We start from the raw sequence: 16,581 nt of genomic DNA, 5'->3' as shown, positions 1-16,581 counted from the left end.
GTGCCAGAAAGCTTTAGAGATCAGAAGCAGTGGGCCTTTGAGGCCTTAAGACAGAATGGCAGGTCTGTAGATGAATATGCTACAGAATTTCTGAAATTGAGCAGATATGCCCCTATAGCAGTATCTACAGAGACTATGAAGGTGAAAAGATTCCTAAAGGGGCTTGACAGGAGGTATGCGAACCTAGCCATGATGTCTGATCAGTCTTTTGACGTGGTAGTTGATCGAGCTAGACAGATTGAGATTAGTTATGCTGTGGATGATAGCGGTAGAGCAAAGAAAAACAGAGTGGAGGGTTCTTCAGGTGTTCCCCACATGGGTACTACGGATAGTGGTGGCCAAACTACTTACAGAGGAAGAAGCAGGAATAAGAAGAGTGGTTTTAGACACAAATCCCGAGGGTTCGCACTGTGGATCCAAGGGTGGTGGCAGAGAGTACAGCGAGCCTGCTCTGGTTCAGGATCCTCTTTGGCACCTTGTGCACAGTGTGGAAGAGGACATTCAGGACCTTGTTTGATGGGTTCAGGAGTATGCTTCAGGTGTGGCCAACCAGGTCACTTTGCTAGGGAATGCCCCGTGTTCAGCGAGCCACAGATGGGGTCACAGGGTTCTGTTGCAAATGTTCCTCGCCAGTTGTATCCGGGTACTTCCAACATGGCAGGCCGAGGACAAGGGGGACGTGGATTTGGAGGCGATCAGAGGTAGAAGCGATGATCGTGGTTACGCCACTCGTAGGGTCAAGCTCGGGTTTTCACCGACCCACCAGGATGCTCAGCTTCCAATGCACAGGCGTGCTGTGGCGGTATTCTTACAGTCTGTTCTTATGAGGCTCGTGTTTTGATAGATCCGGTGCTACGCACTCATTTGTCTCCCCGTGTTTGCCATGAGGTTGGGTAGAAACCCCGCAACTTTAGAGTACCCTTTGTCAAGAGCTACCCCACTTAGTGTCATCTTAGATGTAGATATGGTTTTTCCGGTTAGCCAGTGGTAGTGGATGGAAAGATCCTCCCACAGACTTGGTTCCTCTACCTAATGGATTTCATGTAATCTCGGGATGGATTGGTTGGCAACTCATTTTGCCACCTTAGACTGCAGGAACAAAGGTGTATTTCCACATACCGTGTGGAAGAGTTTAACTTTGATGGTGACAGAGCGTGGCTCGTATAATTTGGTGTCGCAATTAGTGCTAGAAAAATGTTGAGGCGGGATGCCAAGGGTATTTGGCATTGGTGAGAGATACATCCGTAGAAGGTGTCGATGGAAAATGTTCCTGTTGTCGAGAATTCATGGATGTCTTCCTCGAGGAGCTTCGTGGTTGCCACCAGGGAAGGGAAATAGAGTTTTGCATTGATGTTGTCGGCGGTACAAACCCCATATCGATGCCACCTTACAGATGGCACCAGCAGAATTGAAAGAGCTGAAGGAGCAACTACAGGAGCGGTTGGACAAGGGTTTTATACGTCCGAGCACTTCACCTTGGGGCGCTCCTGTTTTATATGTGAGAAAGAAGGATGGGTCATTGAGGTTGTGTATCGACTACGACGGTGAACAAGGTCACCGTGAAGAACAAGTATCCACTTCCTGATCGATGATTTGTTTGATCACCAAGGAGCTAGATTCTTTCCAAGATAGACTTGCGATCAGTGCTACCATCGCTTGAGAATCAGGAATGAGGACGTGTCCAAAACGGCTTTCAGGACAAGATATGGTCATTATGAGTTCTTGGTGATGTCTTTTGGACTCACTAATGCACCAGCAGCCTTCATGGACTTGATGAACATGGTGTTCAAGCCATTTTTGGACCGTTTTGTCATCGTATTCATAGATGACATTTTGGTATACTCTCGGACCGAGGAAGAACACGTGTGGCACTTGAGGATGGTGTTGCAGATGTTGAGGGAGCACCAGCTATATGCCAAATTTTCAAAATGTGAATTTTGGCTAGAAAGCATCTCATTCTTGGGAAACGTTTAATCTAGTGACTTCATTCAAGTGGATCCCAATACAATTGAAGTCAGAATCGATTGGCTTAGGCCTACAATCCACCGAGGTGCGAAGTTTTCCAGGTTTAGCCGCTACTATAGGCGTTTTGTACAAGATTTCTCGAATAGCGGCTCCCTAACTAAGTTGACCAGGAAGAATGTTCCATTCAATTGGACAGATGACTGTGAGGTGAGTTTCCAGAAGCTTAAGGAGTGTTTAACCACTGCCCCTGTGTTGACACTACCTGTGAGTGGTGAAGGATACACTGTGTATTGTGACGTCTCTAGAGTTGGCCTAGGGTGTGTTTTGATGCAGAATGGGAAGGTAGTGGCTTATGCTTCAAGGCAGCTGAAGAGGCATGAGCAGAACTACCCCACCTATGATTTGGAAATGGCGGCTGTAGTCTTTGCACTAAAAATCTGGAGACACTACCTGTATGGTGAAGTGTGCGAGATATACACCGACCATAAGAGTTTGAAGTACATCTTCCAACAGAGGGACTTGAACTTGAGACAGAGGAGATGGATGGAGCTTCTGAAAGACTATGATTGCACCATCCAGTACCACCCGGGAAAAGCCAATATTGTGGCAGATGCCTTGAGCAGAAAATCTTCTGGCAGTTTAGCGCACATTTCAGTAGAGAAGAGACCATTGATTCAGGAGGTACACGAGTTGATGGATCAAGGTTTAATCCTAGATCTTTCAGATGAGGGGGTATTGTTGGCTCACTTTTCAGTGAGGCCAGACTTGAGGGACAGAGTTAGAGTTTCCCAGCACAGAGACCAACAATTGATGAAGATTATAGAAAGAGTACAGCAAGGTGAAGGTGGTAAGTTTGGATTTGCCAATGATGGCGCCCTAGTGCAAGGTTCTAGGATATGTGTGCCCGATGTGGACAACCTCAGGAATGAAATCATGCGAGAGGCACACTACACACTGTACAGTGTCCACCCAGGTTCCACCAAGATGTACCATGAAGTGAAAGATAGCTATTGGTGGAATGGCATGAAGAGAGACATAGCAGACTTTGTGTCCAAGTGCTTGACTTGTCAGAAGGTGAAGTTTGAACACCGAGACCGTCGGAAGCTGCAAGAGCTCCCTATCCCGAATGGAAGTGGAAAATGATCACTATGGATTTTGTGGTTGCCTCGTACACACGAGGATATGACTCGATATGGGTAATTGTAGACCGCTTGACCAAATCGGCTCACTTCTTACCGTAAAGACTACATACTGCACAAGATGCGGCTCTACATTCGAGAAATAGTCGATTGCATGGAGTTCCGCCCATAATATCCGATGAGGGCCCCGTTCACTTCTTACGGCTCGAGAAAGTTGCGGAGGCACTTGGCACACGCTGAACTTGAAGATGACCTTCCACCCTCAGAAAGGACAATCCAAACATCGAAGACATGCTTCGCATGAGTGTCTTGGATTTTGGAGGTCAATGGGATGAGCACTAGCTTTGGTGGAGTTTGCCTACAACAACGATTACCACTCCGGATAGGGATGGCACCCTATGAGGCACTATATGGAAGAAAGTGTAGGTCTCCTGTGTTGGACAGAAATGGGGGAAGCGAAGGTGCATGATGTATACCTAGTGCAGTACAATTCAGAGGTAGTTCCTTTAATCGTGGAACAACCGAGGTCAGATGTAAGAGTTATGCGGACCCAGACGGAGGGATGTGGAGTTTGCAGTGGGCGACTATGTATTCCTGAAGGTTTCTCCAATGAAGGGAGTCATGAGATTTGGAAAGAAGGGCAAGTTGGCACCTCGGTATATTGGACCTTTTGAGGTTACTGATAGAATTGGAGCAGTTGCCTACCGGTTGGAGCTACCACCCAACCTTTCTCACGTTCATCATGTGTTTCACATCTCCATGCTCAGGAAATACATTCCCGATCCTTCTCATGTACTGCAGCCGGATGTGATAGAGCTAAAAGAGAACTTGACATTTGAGGAGCAACCTGTAGCCATAGTGGACTACCAAGTAAGACAGCTAAGATCCAAACAGATCCCTATGGTTAAGGTTTTGTGGAAGAGTCAGTCAGTGGAAGAGTGCACCTAGGAGTCAGAACGGGACATGCGTAGCAAGTACCCTTACTTGTTCAATGTATAATCATGTACTTTATTCTGTCTTGTGTAAAAATTCGAGGACGAATTTTCTGTAAGGGGGAAGAATGTAACACCCCAAAATTTTATTATTTATGAGTATTTTTGGTATTTTAATTTTATTTAAATTTTAGGAATTTTTTTGAGATTTTTCGGATTTTAAAAATCGGGTTCGATTTTCTGAAAATATAAACTTTAATGATTTTTAAAAATTAATTTAAAGACCACGTGGCAAAACTAAAAATATATTTGGAGTCTACGTATTTTTCTGAGTTTTATGGAATTTTTTCGGAATTTTTGGACCTCGTTTTCGGTCCCGAGGCAGAGTAAAAATTCAAAATTTTGTATTTCGAATCGAACCGATCGAATCGAACCGGACCGGATCGGACCGGTCGAATCGGACCGGATCGGACCGGTCGAATCGGACCGGTCTCTTCTCTTTTTCTTCCTCCCGCGCGCGACGTTCCCTCCCCTCTTCTCTCTCTCGTTTCTCTCTCCTCTCCACCGCCGGGCCCCAGCGCCAGCCAGCCAGAGCGCCGCCCGCCCACCCACCCCCCCAGCGCCCGCCCACCACGCCGGAAAAAGCCTTCCCCCTGCGCTTCCGCTGATCCGGCCACCGATTGGACCGGGTCTTGTGTCCAAAATCATCTACTCGGCGAGAGCTTTCTATAGACACCAAGAACGCCGAAATCCATCGAGCGGATTGTCCGATTTTTGCTCGGGAAGATTTTAGCCCATTTCGACTTTTGGGCTAGATTTCTCGAAAACCGTGAATCCCACGAGAAAACCGAGGCCACCAGCACGCTCCATTCGTCGAGAGCTTCGAACGACATAAATTTTGAATTTTTCCGACACCATTTTTCGATGGGTCCCACGGAACTTCGCAGTATATTTTCGAGCATTAAATGAGCTTAGAAAATTCTGAAAAATTTATGTACTAACCTCCGTGTTATGGGCTTCGTGTAGGTATCCTCGATTCGCGGAAATTCGACAGTTGATCGGGTCTGCAAATTTGGTATGCGCTCTGGAAAAGTCTCCGAATTGGGCCGAGGTTTTGGCTAGCCCCCCCATTGTCAGACGCCCCGAGCGCGTTCCCGAAGTCGGAATCGGTAAAGGTAAACCCGAACCTTGTTTTTTCGTAATTTTCTAGTGCTTAAATAGGATTAAAAATCCATAAAATATTCGTGGTAGCTTAGAAAATTACGATTCTTTTTGCAATAGCTTAGTAATATTGCTAAGGACAAAGTTTTATAATTTTTAGAGCTTGTTTGGGCAATTTTTGCAAAAATGATCAATAATAAGGACTAAATTGAAATTTTGCGTATTGTGATGGATGACTGATTTGATGGGCCCAGGAGGGGCTGTGTGATATGATTGAACTGTGGATATATGGATTGGATGAGGGAGCTGAGCTCCCATTTATTTTATGTTGATGAGTATGTGGAGGGTGAGCTGAGCTCCCCAAATGACTATATATTGTGTTTACAGGTCGGGTGAGTCGAAAACTCCCCGTTGGTAAGTCCATTTTATGGCCGGACTCTGTCCGTTTGTTTTCTTGAAATTGGGCCCAAATGGGCCTTAGAGTTGGGTAAATGAATAGTTAAGGCTTACTACGGGCCTCGGGGGCTTTAGGCTGGCCCAGGTCCTAGTGCCAGTCTGGCCCATAGGTTGGGTCGTGACACCAAGCATGCTCTCCAGTGGCTACAGTATCCATAAATAAGATGTCATATTTTTCAAGCAATCTTGTTGGTATCCCTTGATTTTGAAACTTTTCAAACAATGGTTTAGCCTACATTTAAAAAAAAAAAAAAGAAATCAAATGCATAAACAAAGATAATTGAATTTATGAAAACATAGACCAACATGAGACTCATATAGCTGGAAATACAAACTAACCTTAATTTTTTCCTCCCACCAATCATCTGAAGCAGAAATTGTATTTTTCTTAACATCCTATCCTAGGCCAGTCTCTTTGCCTATCAATTCTCGAAAAAGTCTCCATTCTTTTTTCATCCAATCCCACTTATTTTTTAATTGAACCTCATCATAATCCAATCAAGTTTCATTATGGAAAGCAGTAAGTAAAAATTTCCATCCTTCCTTGGATAAATGAGACCCAGGTCGAAATCCTTTTTGAATAGCTCGTACACAAATATCAATAAAATTTTCCAATGTCTCTGGTTGCCATTTTGCCTTAGCAGATTTATTTTCATTTGATTGACTTGACGGATTTTGTTTCTGCTTTCCCATTTCTTTTATAACAAAAAAAATTATCAAATCAATACTACAAATTATCATGCTAAAACATATCAAAATAAGTAAATATATCTTTGATAAATTAATATTATGTACAAAGAAATAGTATTTTTTAATAATATTTGAATTAAAAAAAGAATACCTTTTTCGCGTTGACTTGATTGTGTAGCCCATGATGAAGACATGGAACTGTAAAGACATAATCCACAATTTTTATTTAACAAAGTAGAAGAACTTAATTTTAAAATTAAAAAATTATTAGCTTTTTAAGAGCATAAAATTTCAAACTCTATGGATAATATCAAAAATTTATCATCAAATTCAAAGTTACGGCAAAATCCTTGTGATATTTCCTTAATGATTTGAGAAATTAATCCAAGCACAAGTTGATGCCAAAATTGAAACCAACAAGTGTATTATTATTATTGATCACAGTTAATTGAAACTACTTCACAAAATATCATATGAATAACCGATTGAACTCAACATAATCCAAGTGAGGGATCGAGTAAATACAGAATTCCAATACAATAGAAAAGAAAAAAAAAAAAAAAAGAATTCCATGTCCACATACCCTTCCTTCAATGAAGTATTGGGTCTATTGACAACAACACATCCAATAGCATTAGCAAAGTTGGACAGAATTTCACAATATTTCCATTCTAGGTCCTTAAAACTATTACTAAACAAATGTAGAAATTTGAAAACCAATTTCACAATATGTCATAATCTTGGTCCCTAAACTATTACTAAACAAATGCAAAAATCTGGAAACCAATTTCACAATCTCCAAAATATTCATTTTTAAATTAGATTTTCAAGATTTGGGTTTCATAGAAGTACAAAAGTGCAAATCGGAGAAATTTCTTTGAGAAAAAAATGAAAGGAAAAAGTAAAAACATATGAAAGAATGATTATTCGGGATTGCTCCAACCCAAATAAGAGGGAAAAAAATTAGCATAAATAAAAGTGAGAACAGAATAGAGTAATATGAGAAAGCAAAAATTAGTTAAGGTTTGATTTGGGTGGAATTAATTGAAATATTAAAAGCAAAGGAAAAGTAATAGAAGTAAGGGTAAAGAAATTTTGCACCTTAGTAAGTGGAGGACTGCGATCAACAACTGGGTACTGTGGAATTAATAATGTTGTGATATTTGTGTTTATGTTTTCTCTCCTCTCCTTTCTGTTTTTTCCTCTCCCTTGTTGTTCTGAAATGAGAAAGATGAGTATTTATAGTGGCATGATTGTAATATCTCTAAGTTTTTCAAGGGTATTTTGGAGAACATAGAATATCAAAACTGCTGTGCAGTCATTCACAAAACACAAATTCTGAAAAACTGTATTTTTTATGCTTTTATGTAACTCAGTTTTGAATAGACAAAAATAGAGTTTTATTCTTTAAACCAACAGCTTGTAAAGTTGCTTTTTCTCTCAAACCATGATTTTTGTCTTCACACCGCAATCCCAAACGGGACCTTAGTATTTATAGCCCGAAATGGGTATGATCTCGGACCACAATATGGGGTGAACCTTGAAGAATACTATAGTGGTTTTCCTCTAGTTGTAGCTTCATCACCTACAGCTTGTTGTCATTCCTCAAGTAATAAAGCAAAGTTCAAACATTTCTTGATCATTGGCAGGGAATTCCCAGTTTAAATCAAGGCCATCAAATCCATAATTCTTGGAAACTTCAATTGTAGAGTTGATGAAAGTTGCTCATATTTGATGGGTTGAGAAATAGGAGTCTTGATTCACTGGAGGGTTTCGATTTTCAAGCACCAAAGCTGGGGTATGGTTTCTTGGTCGAATGGTGTAACATTAAGCTTGAAGGTGACAGGGTCAACTCAACCAGAAGAAACAAGAAAGGCATAGTAAATGTATGTGAAAGATGACGAAGTATCAATAGAGGAAGGTTCAAGTGCATTGAAAGATGGCCAGTAAGCTGCATTGATGATTCCTTGAGAAACATCAATTGGTGGGTATGCAGGGGAAGCACTATGAGCATTATTATTTTCATCCTAGCAACTTGGAGACAATGGTATAGAATTATAGATGAGTGGACAGATTTGAGATTTCTAGAGACCAATCAACTGCAACTGGGGCTGCTCCATAGGGTGGCAAATTCAACAAGCAACACCATAACCTGGCCAGTAATCCAGACCCATTTAGGATTGAATAAAGGGGCAAATTAATATTTGGTCTACAATACGTTGTTGGACATGGGTTTAGACTCTAATGTTAAGGGCCCAATTCCATAATTTAGTTAGTTTTAAATTGAATTATATTTCGACAATAAATAACAATAACCAAGTATTAATATCAAAAATTAATTGCATCAGTTATATAACTAATATCACATTAATATTTAAAAATTATAAATCTTTTAATAATAAAATATAAATTATAGTCCATGTGAAATTATAAAATTTTAAGCAATACATATACAATGTGTTAATGACCGCTAGAGTATATATTTGAAGGTATATTTTAAAACTTTAATTAGATACCAATAATTATAAAAGACTATTATTAAACAAGATTTTAAATATTTTTCAAAGTGTAATCTCAATGATGATGGGAAAGAAAGATTATAGTCCAGAAACCTCAATACTTCAACTTAGCCATGTCATATCCGACATGCCATGATGGGATAGAGGGAGAGACAGAGAGTAATGTAATGAAAACCCATGTATGTATCATGGGTTTCAGAGCACAATAGGGTTTTTGTTGTCCTCTTCCAATTTCATTGTGTCTTTTGCATACCCAAATCTCATGTTCAAATCGATTAGACAAGTATAAATTGTTCATAGGATCACATGGGGGTGTTTGTAATTCCAAACCCAATGATAAAAGAAAGTGACTAAAATGCCAAAATAATCCTCTATCTTTATTTCCTTCTCTTTCAAGCCCTTTCCAGGTGGGTTTTGGATTGGCTACAAGAAGTGGGTAAATAAATTAAAAAGTAGACCCAAGATTATGTATATCCCAAGGTGGTTAACTTGGGATTTGGTCATATCAAACCAATAATACTCTAGTTTAGAACTAATCATGCAATTGCTCCACATCAGCTCCACCATTTATTTGTCGGCCATTTGTCACTGTACCCACCATTATAGCACATATAACAAACCACTTAAGATGATGCCTTGGCCTTACCCCCTTTCATATGTGTTAAGGAAGTGGAAGGGAAGAAGGGCCTTCCAGCATGGAAAACTTTTAGTATTAAAAACCTGAAATGTGTGACAATCAGGCTGTCTGTTTGATCTTTCGCTCTATTTAAGGGGTAGGTAAGGGTGGCAATTCGGATCAATGGCTCATGGTCATGTCGACAAACGAATATGACACCAACGTGGTTAAGAATTGATAAGATGCTAACGTTATTAATAAATCATATTAAAATTTTAAAGATAAATAAATTTTTTTTACTGTATGAATTATATAATATAATACGATTTATTTAATAAGAGTCAACTCATTTAATAAGATTTCACACAACTTAATTTATTTGATATAATTTAATTAATTTAACACGATTTAATATAATTTATTTAACGCAATTTAATACTTATAATCTTTATAAATTAATATTTTACGTGAAATTTATACAGTAACACGCTATCTAACATTAAATAAACAAAATATTTCAATATTTAGCAAATTAATATTTGAGAAGAAGATTAAATAAATCTTATATTTTTAGTCATGACTCAATAAGTCAAAAATTAAGTTTTGGACCAAATAAGACTTTATATTTTCTAATTAAGGTGAAATAAATAAGCACTTAATCAAATATTTTTTAATAATATAATATTATTTTTTTCTCAATTTTTAAATATTAAAAATTATTTATTATTCATAGTTAATAAAATAAAATAAAGAAAATAAAGAACATGATGAATAAAATTATTTAATATTAAAACTATTATTTTAAATATTTTATTATTAAAAACGAAGAAAATAATATTTTATTAGATAAAAACTTATTTGACTTTAACTAAAAAATATATTAACTTATTTGACCCAAAACTTAATTTTAAATTTATTTGACCCTCACTTGAAAGTGTAAATATTTATTTTTTTATTAATATTTAAAAAAATACTTGTAAAACTATATAATTTTTAATTTGTTATATAAATTCATAAATTAAATAAATTTTAATTAAAAAATAAGAATCAACCATGATAAAGCTCTAATATAATAAAAAATTAAATTTATATTTATTAATTTATCATTTTTTTAATTATATAATTTAAGGTTTAATGAGTAAAAATAAATTGACATGTCAAAATGGATTAGTGGGTCACAAATTAACACACAATACTGATAATAAAATATATCATATCCGTGCCAAATTAGATTAGTGGGTCAATTCGCCACACAAAAATAATGATTGACATGTTATAGATAGATCAATCCAAATACAAATAAGTTCAGCTCAAATTTACTATTTTCGTATCATATTCATGGATCGCGTGTAAAATTATCACTCCTAAGCGCAATAGGTCTTGACTTTGAGTCCCATTTACCTATTCTAATTCCTTGTTTACGTTTATAGATGTTAAACTATCCATGAATGATGAATGAAGATTGGAGAGCAAAGTAGAACCAATTAATCTTGCCTTTTTATAATGGCCAGCTAAATAATTGGACAGAAGACTTACAAAGACATCAACTCAACCGTGCAGTGTCTAAACAGGATTCTGATCAAATGGCGTTTCTATTTTGCAATGCACATACCAATACTAGAAACATCCATGAAAAGGGGATGACCCACAAAAAGTAAAGAGAAAAACACACTTGAACAAACCCAGTAACATAGTACCATTATATGATGGAACTCAAAGTACACACGAAGGGGTGGGAAAGATTGTGTGGTCAACCAAAAAAATCTAGTCTGTCTTTCCATAATTGAAACAATACGTTTGCTTACATTTATGGTATTCACTCATTTAATTTATATTTAATATATTATTTAAAAAAAATTATAATAATTTTGGTTTAGAAATATAATAAGAATTATCTAAAATTATGATATAAATATAGTCGAATTTTAGTCAAATTTTAAGCCAGAACTGCTAAGTCGATTGATCTCACAATTCAACTCGATTTTGATTTGAAACGGTTTTGGGAGATTATCAAATTATACTAAAATTTTAGAAATTGTTTATAAATTAAATAATTTAGTTTTTAATGTAAAAAATTATAGAGACCCAAATATAAATTTTAGAAGAAAAAAAAAAAGAAAGCAAGTTTTTTAATCCAGCTGTCGATTTGAACCAATCAATTCCGAACCTAGTTTAAGGGGAGAAGGCCCTAAACCGGTTCCTGACCTTGATTTAGGGTCAATTCAAGGTTCAAAACTGTTGATCAAGTCAATTTCAAATTTCACTTATAGGTCAATCTCAGTCTAATTCGATAATCAAAACAACCCTCGGCTGAGCTTATCATGATAATCAATTGACTATAATCAGATGTATAAATCAAATTATACAACCCTAGATTTTTATCAGAAATGTTCCCTTGCACATAATAGTGAAGTCCAAGTTTGTGTATTGTGTTCTCTCCTAATCTTGTGACTTTCATCAGTAAGCAATGGGCATGTAGGAAGATTGATATGTAGGGACACGTAGCATTTAGCCCTCTATAATGAATGGATGTAGGAACATAGTAGTGGAGTTCCAATGAAAGTGCAAGTATGTGACTACTAAGTAAACCTACCAATTTCTAATTTTAAATATATACCTCAAAAGCAATGTAGGCAGCATTATATCCTTCCCTATTTGTTTCCTATCAACAAATTAAGATTTTCTCTTTCCCCTTTTGGAAATCAAGAAAATTTTTGCATATTCTACTAGCAAGAAGCTCAAAAAGGTCTTTCTTTCCCATGGAATCACAAAGGGAAGAACAAAGTCTCTTTAAGGCTTCTGCTATATTTTCTGCAGCAGAGGCCTCTCCTCCATTGCTGAACTCAAATGAGAATGGACAAGAACTACTTGTTAAAGAGGAAGAAGAAGAAGAGGAAGCAGTGAAAGATCAACCACAAGATCAACAAGAGGCTAATCCTTGTCTCCAGTTGAATCCAAAGCTGACTAGAAGTGATACCAATCATGGGTTCGATCGAGAACTCAACCTTATCGATTGCTTAAATATGGATTCATTTAAACCTTCATCAGAAACTCCTCAAGCAGCAAATCATGATGTTGAACAAAGAGTCTTCTCATGCAACTATTGTCAAAGGAAATTCTATAGCTCACAGGCACTCGGAGGACACCAAAATGCCCATAAAAGAGAGAGGACTCTAGCTAAACGAGGAAAGACAAGGACTCATGATATACCAGGAGCTTTTGGGCACCCTTACTTGCACCACCATTACTATTCAAACATGGCTTCTCTCCCTCTCCATGGTGCATATGGTAGATCTCTTGGGATTCAAGTGCACTCAATGATCCATAAGCCTTGTCACATATCTTCTCCTAATGGGTTCGCAAATATTTATGGACATGGCAGCTGGTCTAGGCCCCCTATTGACCAACAACCAGCCATAGGAAAGCTGTCCACGGATAACTTTCATATAAATGCAACAACAGCACCATCGCCGGCGACTTCACGTTCTGGTGTCGGCAGGTTCAACTTAGAGAAAAGTACTCTCGTGGGTTCTCCTGCCGACCAGGGAATTGTTAATTGTTGGCTAGCCACTAATCAGGATGAGTTGCAAACGCTTGACTTGTCCCTCAAGCTCTAGGTACTGCAATTTAATTTTCTTTTTCTTTCTTTTTTTTTTTTTTTTTTCTCTTTTCTTCTGATTTGATTTCTTAATTATTAGTATATTTCTCTGGGAATTATGATATGTACTTCTGATTATATAATGCTCAAAGATTTGGTTTTAGGTAACGTTGATTGGACTTGGAACCAATAAATTTTTTTTCTATATTAATCAGGATATTGACCAAGTCTTTCAAGCTGTGAGAATTTAAATTCGAATCTCAATTAAGATTAAATAAAAAGTACAGGAGAATTTGGAAGAATTTCAATTGAGATTTGTCAAAAAGGGATGAAGATCTGATTAATTACACCACCAGCACATGGCTATAGTAGCATGGGTTCATCTTTGTCTGGATAAAGAGAAAATATAGCATACAATGGCAACGAAGAACCAGAGATATCTTTTTATTATTCACTAGAACTAATAAAATTTAGTTTACAAACAATAATTAAGCCTTAATACAAGCTAGTTGAAATCAGTTATACAAGTCTTTTTTCAACAAATTTATATCATGAGAGATGACTAAATTTTATGTTAATCCACAACTTATTAAATCTTTTTTCTTTATCCAAACTTAAAATCTGCTATATTTTGCCATATATGTGAAATTTAATGAATATTTAACACATAAAATCTCCCATACAAATTTCAATAAAAAAAAAGGCTTATAAATGAAGTGAAGCTTTCAACTTGAAGGATTTCAAACGGAAGTTGTTATCCAACTTCAAGAATATGCATTTTCATAATTTATGGAAGACACTGTTGGTTCGCCTTCACAAGGCATGTGCAAGTTCAATCATGGATTAAGACTTTCTCCATTATCTAAATTACTCTAACTGTTGGATTTTGTCCATTTGCAAGCTGCGTGTTAGATGTCTCTTTAACCAACTCATGGGTAAATCTATGGAAGATTTTATTGTATTTAATATAGCCCCATGGTCAGCTTGCATTACATCACATTTAAGACAGTTTTCTCATGCAATGTGTTGTATACTTTTAGGGTTTTGACAAGTTGAACGTCTTTAAGCGTTTACATTGCGATGAAATAGCCATGCACAAATCTAATACATCAAAATGATACTTTTGTCATGTTGGATCTAATAATCTTATTCTAGCTAATGTGTTTTTATCATTTTAGACCTTGTTTGGTATTGAAATAAAATCTACTTTTTCAAACATATTCTTTTCATATATATATCATAAAACTATTTCAAAAAATTATTTAACTGCTTTAAATTTTTTTTATAATTAAAGCATATTAAATTTAATATAAAATAATCAACGGAGTAGGTACGAATAATAAGGCTCTATATCCCTTAAATGTCAACTGTTCAATCATTGTGAATGGAGAAAACCCCAACTTCTCTTGTTAGATGTGTTAAATATATAAATTTTGTAGCCATTATCTATAAGTTTAAGCATTTAGGTTGAGTAGTTTGTTAATATCAATGACACCTTAAGCAGAGCATATTATTGCATCTAATAATGGGGGTTGAGGAGGATGAAGGGCCATCACATTTCCTTAATAGTCCTACTTTCAGGTAAAACAATATTAGCCAGAACAAGAAACTGACAGTAAACTGAAAGAACTCTAGGTCAACAGGTTATCATACAAAAATTATACAAATGTGATAAAAATATCCAAAATAATGATATGATGATGAGATGTAAAATTTAGCTCCTGCACCCACTGTAATCTGTGCTAAATTTGCTTAAAGCTGAAGAAGAGAATATGCAAATCATCAAGCTCAATTTGTGGATCAACTCATGCCTAAATCTATAGGCTAAACAAGTGGCTACCAGGCAAAAGAAGGCAAGCGCCAACGACAAGATTATGTCAAATCCAATAAAAGCAAGATCAAAAGATATAGCATGGTTAACCCCTTAAGACAAGATTAGGTGGTTGCAATTATTTGGCACATTCAATTATTCAAAGTAAGAAGATTTCAATAATAATAATACTAACAAAACAACAACACATATGTCAAAGAACTATTGAGGAACAGCTAATTAAAAAACCAATGGATGAGAGGCCCTGACTGACATGGACTTTTCTAGACTTATTTTCAAAGACCTCTACGCAAGAAAGTTTACTATAAATATGATCAAGGGCATCGTGCGTATATAAAATGCCCATTCAGCAACACAGGACAAGAATATGATAATATAACAAAAGGGTGTACAGAAAGAACTTGCAAAAAAGATAATGCATGTACTGGGTGATCACTTACAATGGTTGAACTTTATCTTTGCAAGGTTGATTCCTCCAAAAAAGATTCTAAAATCTACACCACTGCCTTTAATCCAACTATGACCACAGCAAATCCTGCCCTCTTCTAATAAGGGCAGATACAGTCACTAGTGAAACTGAACCAATACCAACACTGTCACCATCTCATTATTGCCAAGGTTTTCAGCTTTATCACAATCAAATTCACTCAATCTAATTCTCCATAGAAAGATAATAAGAGAACTTCCGATCATTCACGGTTTCAGTGAAACTAAAAGCATATCCAAATTTTGAAATTTCACAGCAAGTCCACACAGAGCATTCTTATCTTATCAAAGATTTGCAAGTTAAGAAAAAGATGACCATCTCATTTCTCAGAAACCCTCCTCCTAGACAAACCACTTAGCAAAAGGAAATAACAGTAATCAAGTTCTACCAGTCGCCTAAATTTTGAACTTAGAACAATAATTCAGCCACACCCTGAACCAAATATATAAACATGCATATGCGTGATTATTTTAATGTTCAAGCATCCAACTGGAAAAATTACACTTAATGATGCCCTGCAACCCCAGGATATACTTTTAGCATATCAGGATTCAGAACTCAATGTGCTAGCACAACAAACATGCCTAAACCAATTTAATTCATATTTATGTCCTCCTTGCACACGTAAAGTGGCGTTTGTTCATTGAGTTCTTTTAAGACAATTATTTAGCATGTGCTCAGTGATTTAAATCCGCTTAAGCTATCCAGTAAAATCACATTATTTGAGCAATATCATATTCTGCTCACATCAATAAGTGATTGAATGAAGCAGTATCAACACAGGCTATTTGAAGATTCTAGAGCATTACTAAGACATCACATCCAATGAAACACATGCATCTTTGTGGATGTAAAAGACACGTCATTGGTGATTTATCATGTTTAAACCAACATACCATCCACTCTGCAACCAAATCCTACAATTATGTACATCTTTGCAACACGTTAAGAGAGATGGACAGGGTCTATTCCTTAAGATCAAGTTAGGCTATAAGGTCCAAATCAAAGATGCTCATGTAAAAGGAAGACATGGATTAAAGGACAAAACAAGGGAAGAAAGGATAGCAAGCCATTTGAGAATTGAGCTAAGCTCATTATGACATTGCATTTAAAGTAACATGCAGTAGGCCATGCACAAAACAATTGATCTAATTCATCCTAACACAAAATGTAAAAGCACAATGGTT

The 16,581-nt window shown here is 36.7% G+C and overlaps 1 protein-coding gene across 1 annotated transcript; it reads left to right on the top strand.

Moving 5' to 3' along the window:
- Positions 1 to 12,028: 12,028 nt before the first annotated feature.
- LOC110635734 (zinc finger protein 3-like) lies at positions 12,029 to 13,523 on the top strand. The gene has a single exon (XM_021785161.2). The coding sequence runs from the start codon at positions 12,238 to 12,240 to the stop codon at positions 13,093 to 13,095; it is 858 nt and encodes a 285-aa protein (XP_021640853.1). The 5' UTR covers positions 12,029 to 12,237; the 3' UTR covers positions 13,096 to 13,523.
- Positions 13,524 to 16,581: the final 3,058 nt, after the last annotated feature.

The sequence above is a fragment of the Hevea brasiliensis genome, chromosome 4 (assembly GCF_030052815.1).
Source record: "Hevea brasiliensis isolate MT/VB/25A 57/8 chromosome 4, ASM3005281v1, whole genome shotgun sequence".
Taxonomy (NCBI): domain Eukaryota; kingdom Viridiplantae; phylum Streptophyta; class Magnoliopsida; order Malpighiales; family Euphorbiaceae; genus Hevea; species Hevea brasiliensis.
This window is presented reverse-complemented; position numbering and strand designations above follow the sequence as displayed.

Excerpts from the sequence above, each read along its gene's own strand:
- LOC110635734 (XM_021785161.2), top strand. The coding sequence starts at position 12,238 with ATGGAATCACAAAGGGAAGAACAAAGTCTCTTTAAGGCTTCTGCTATA.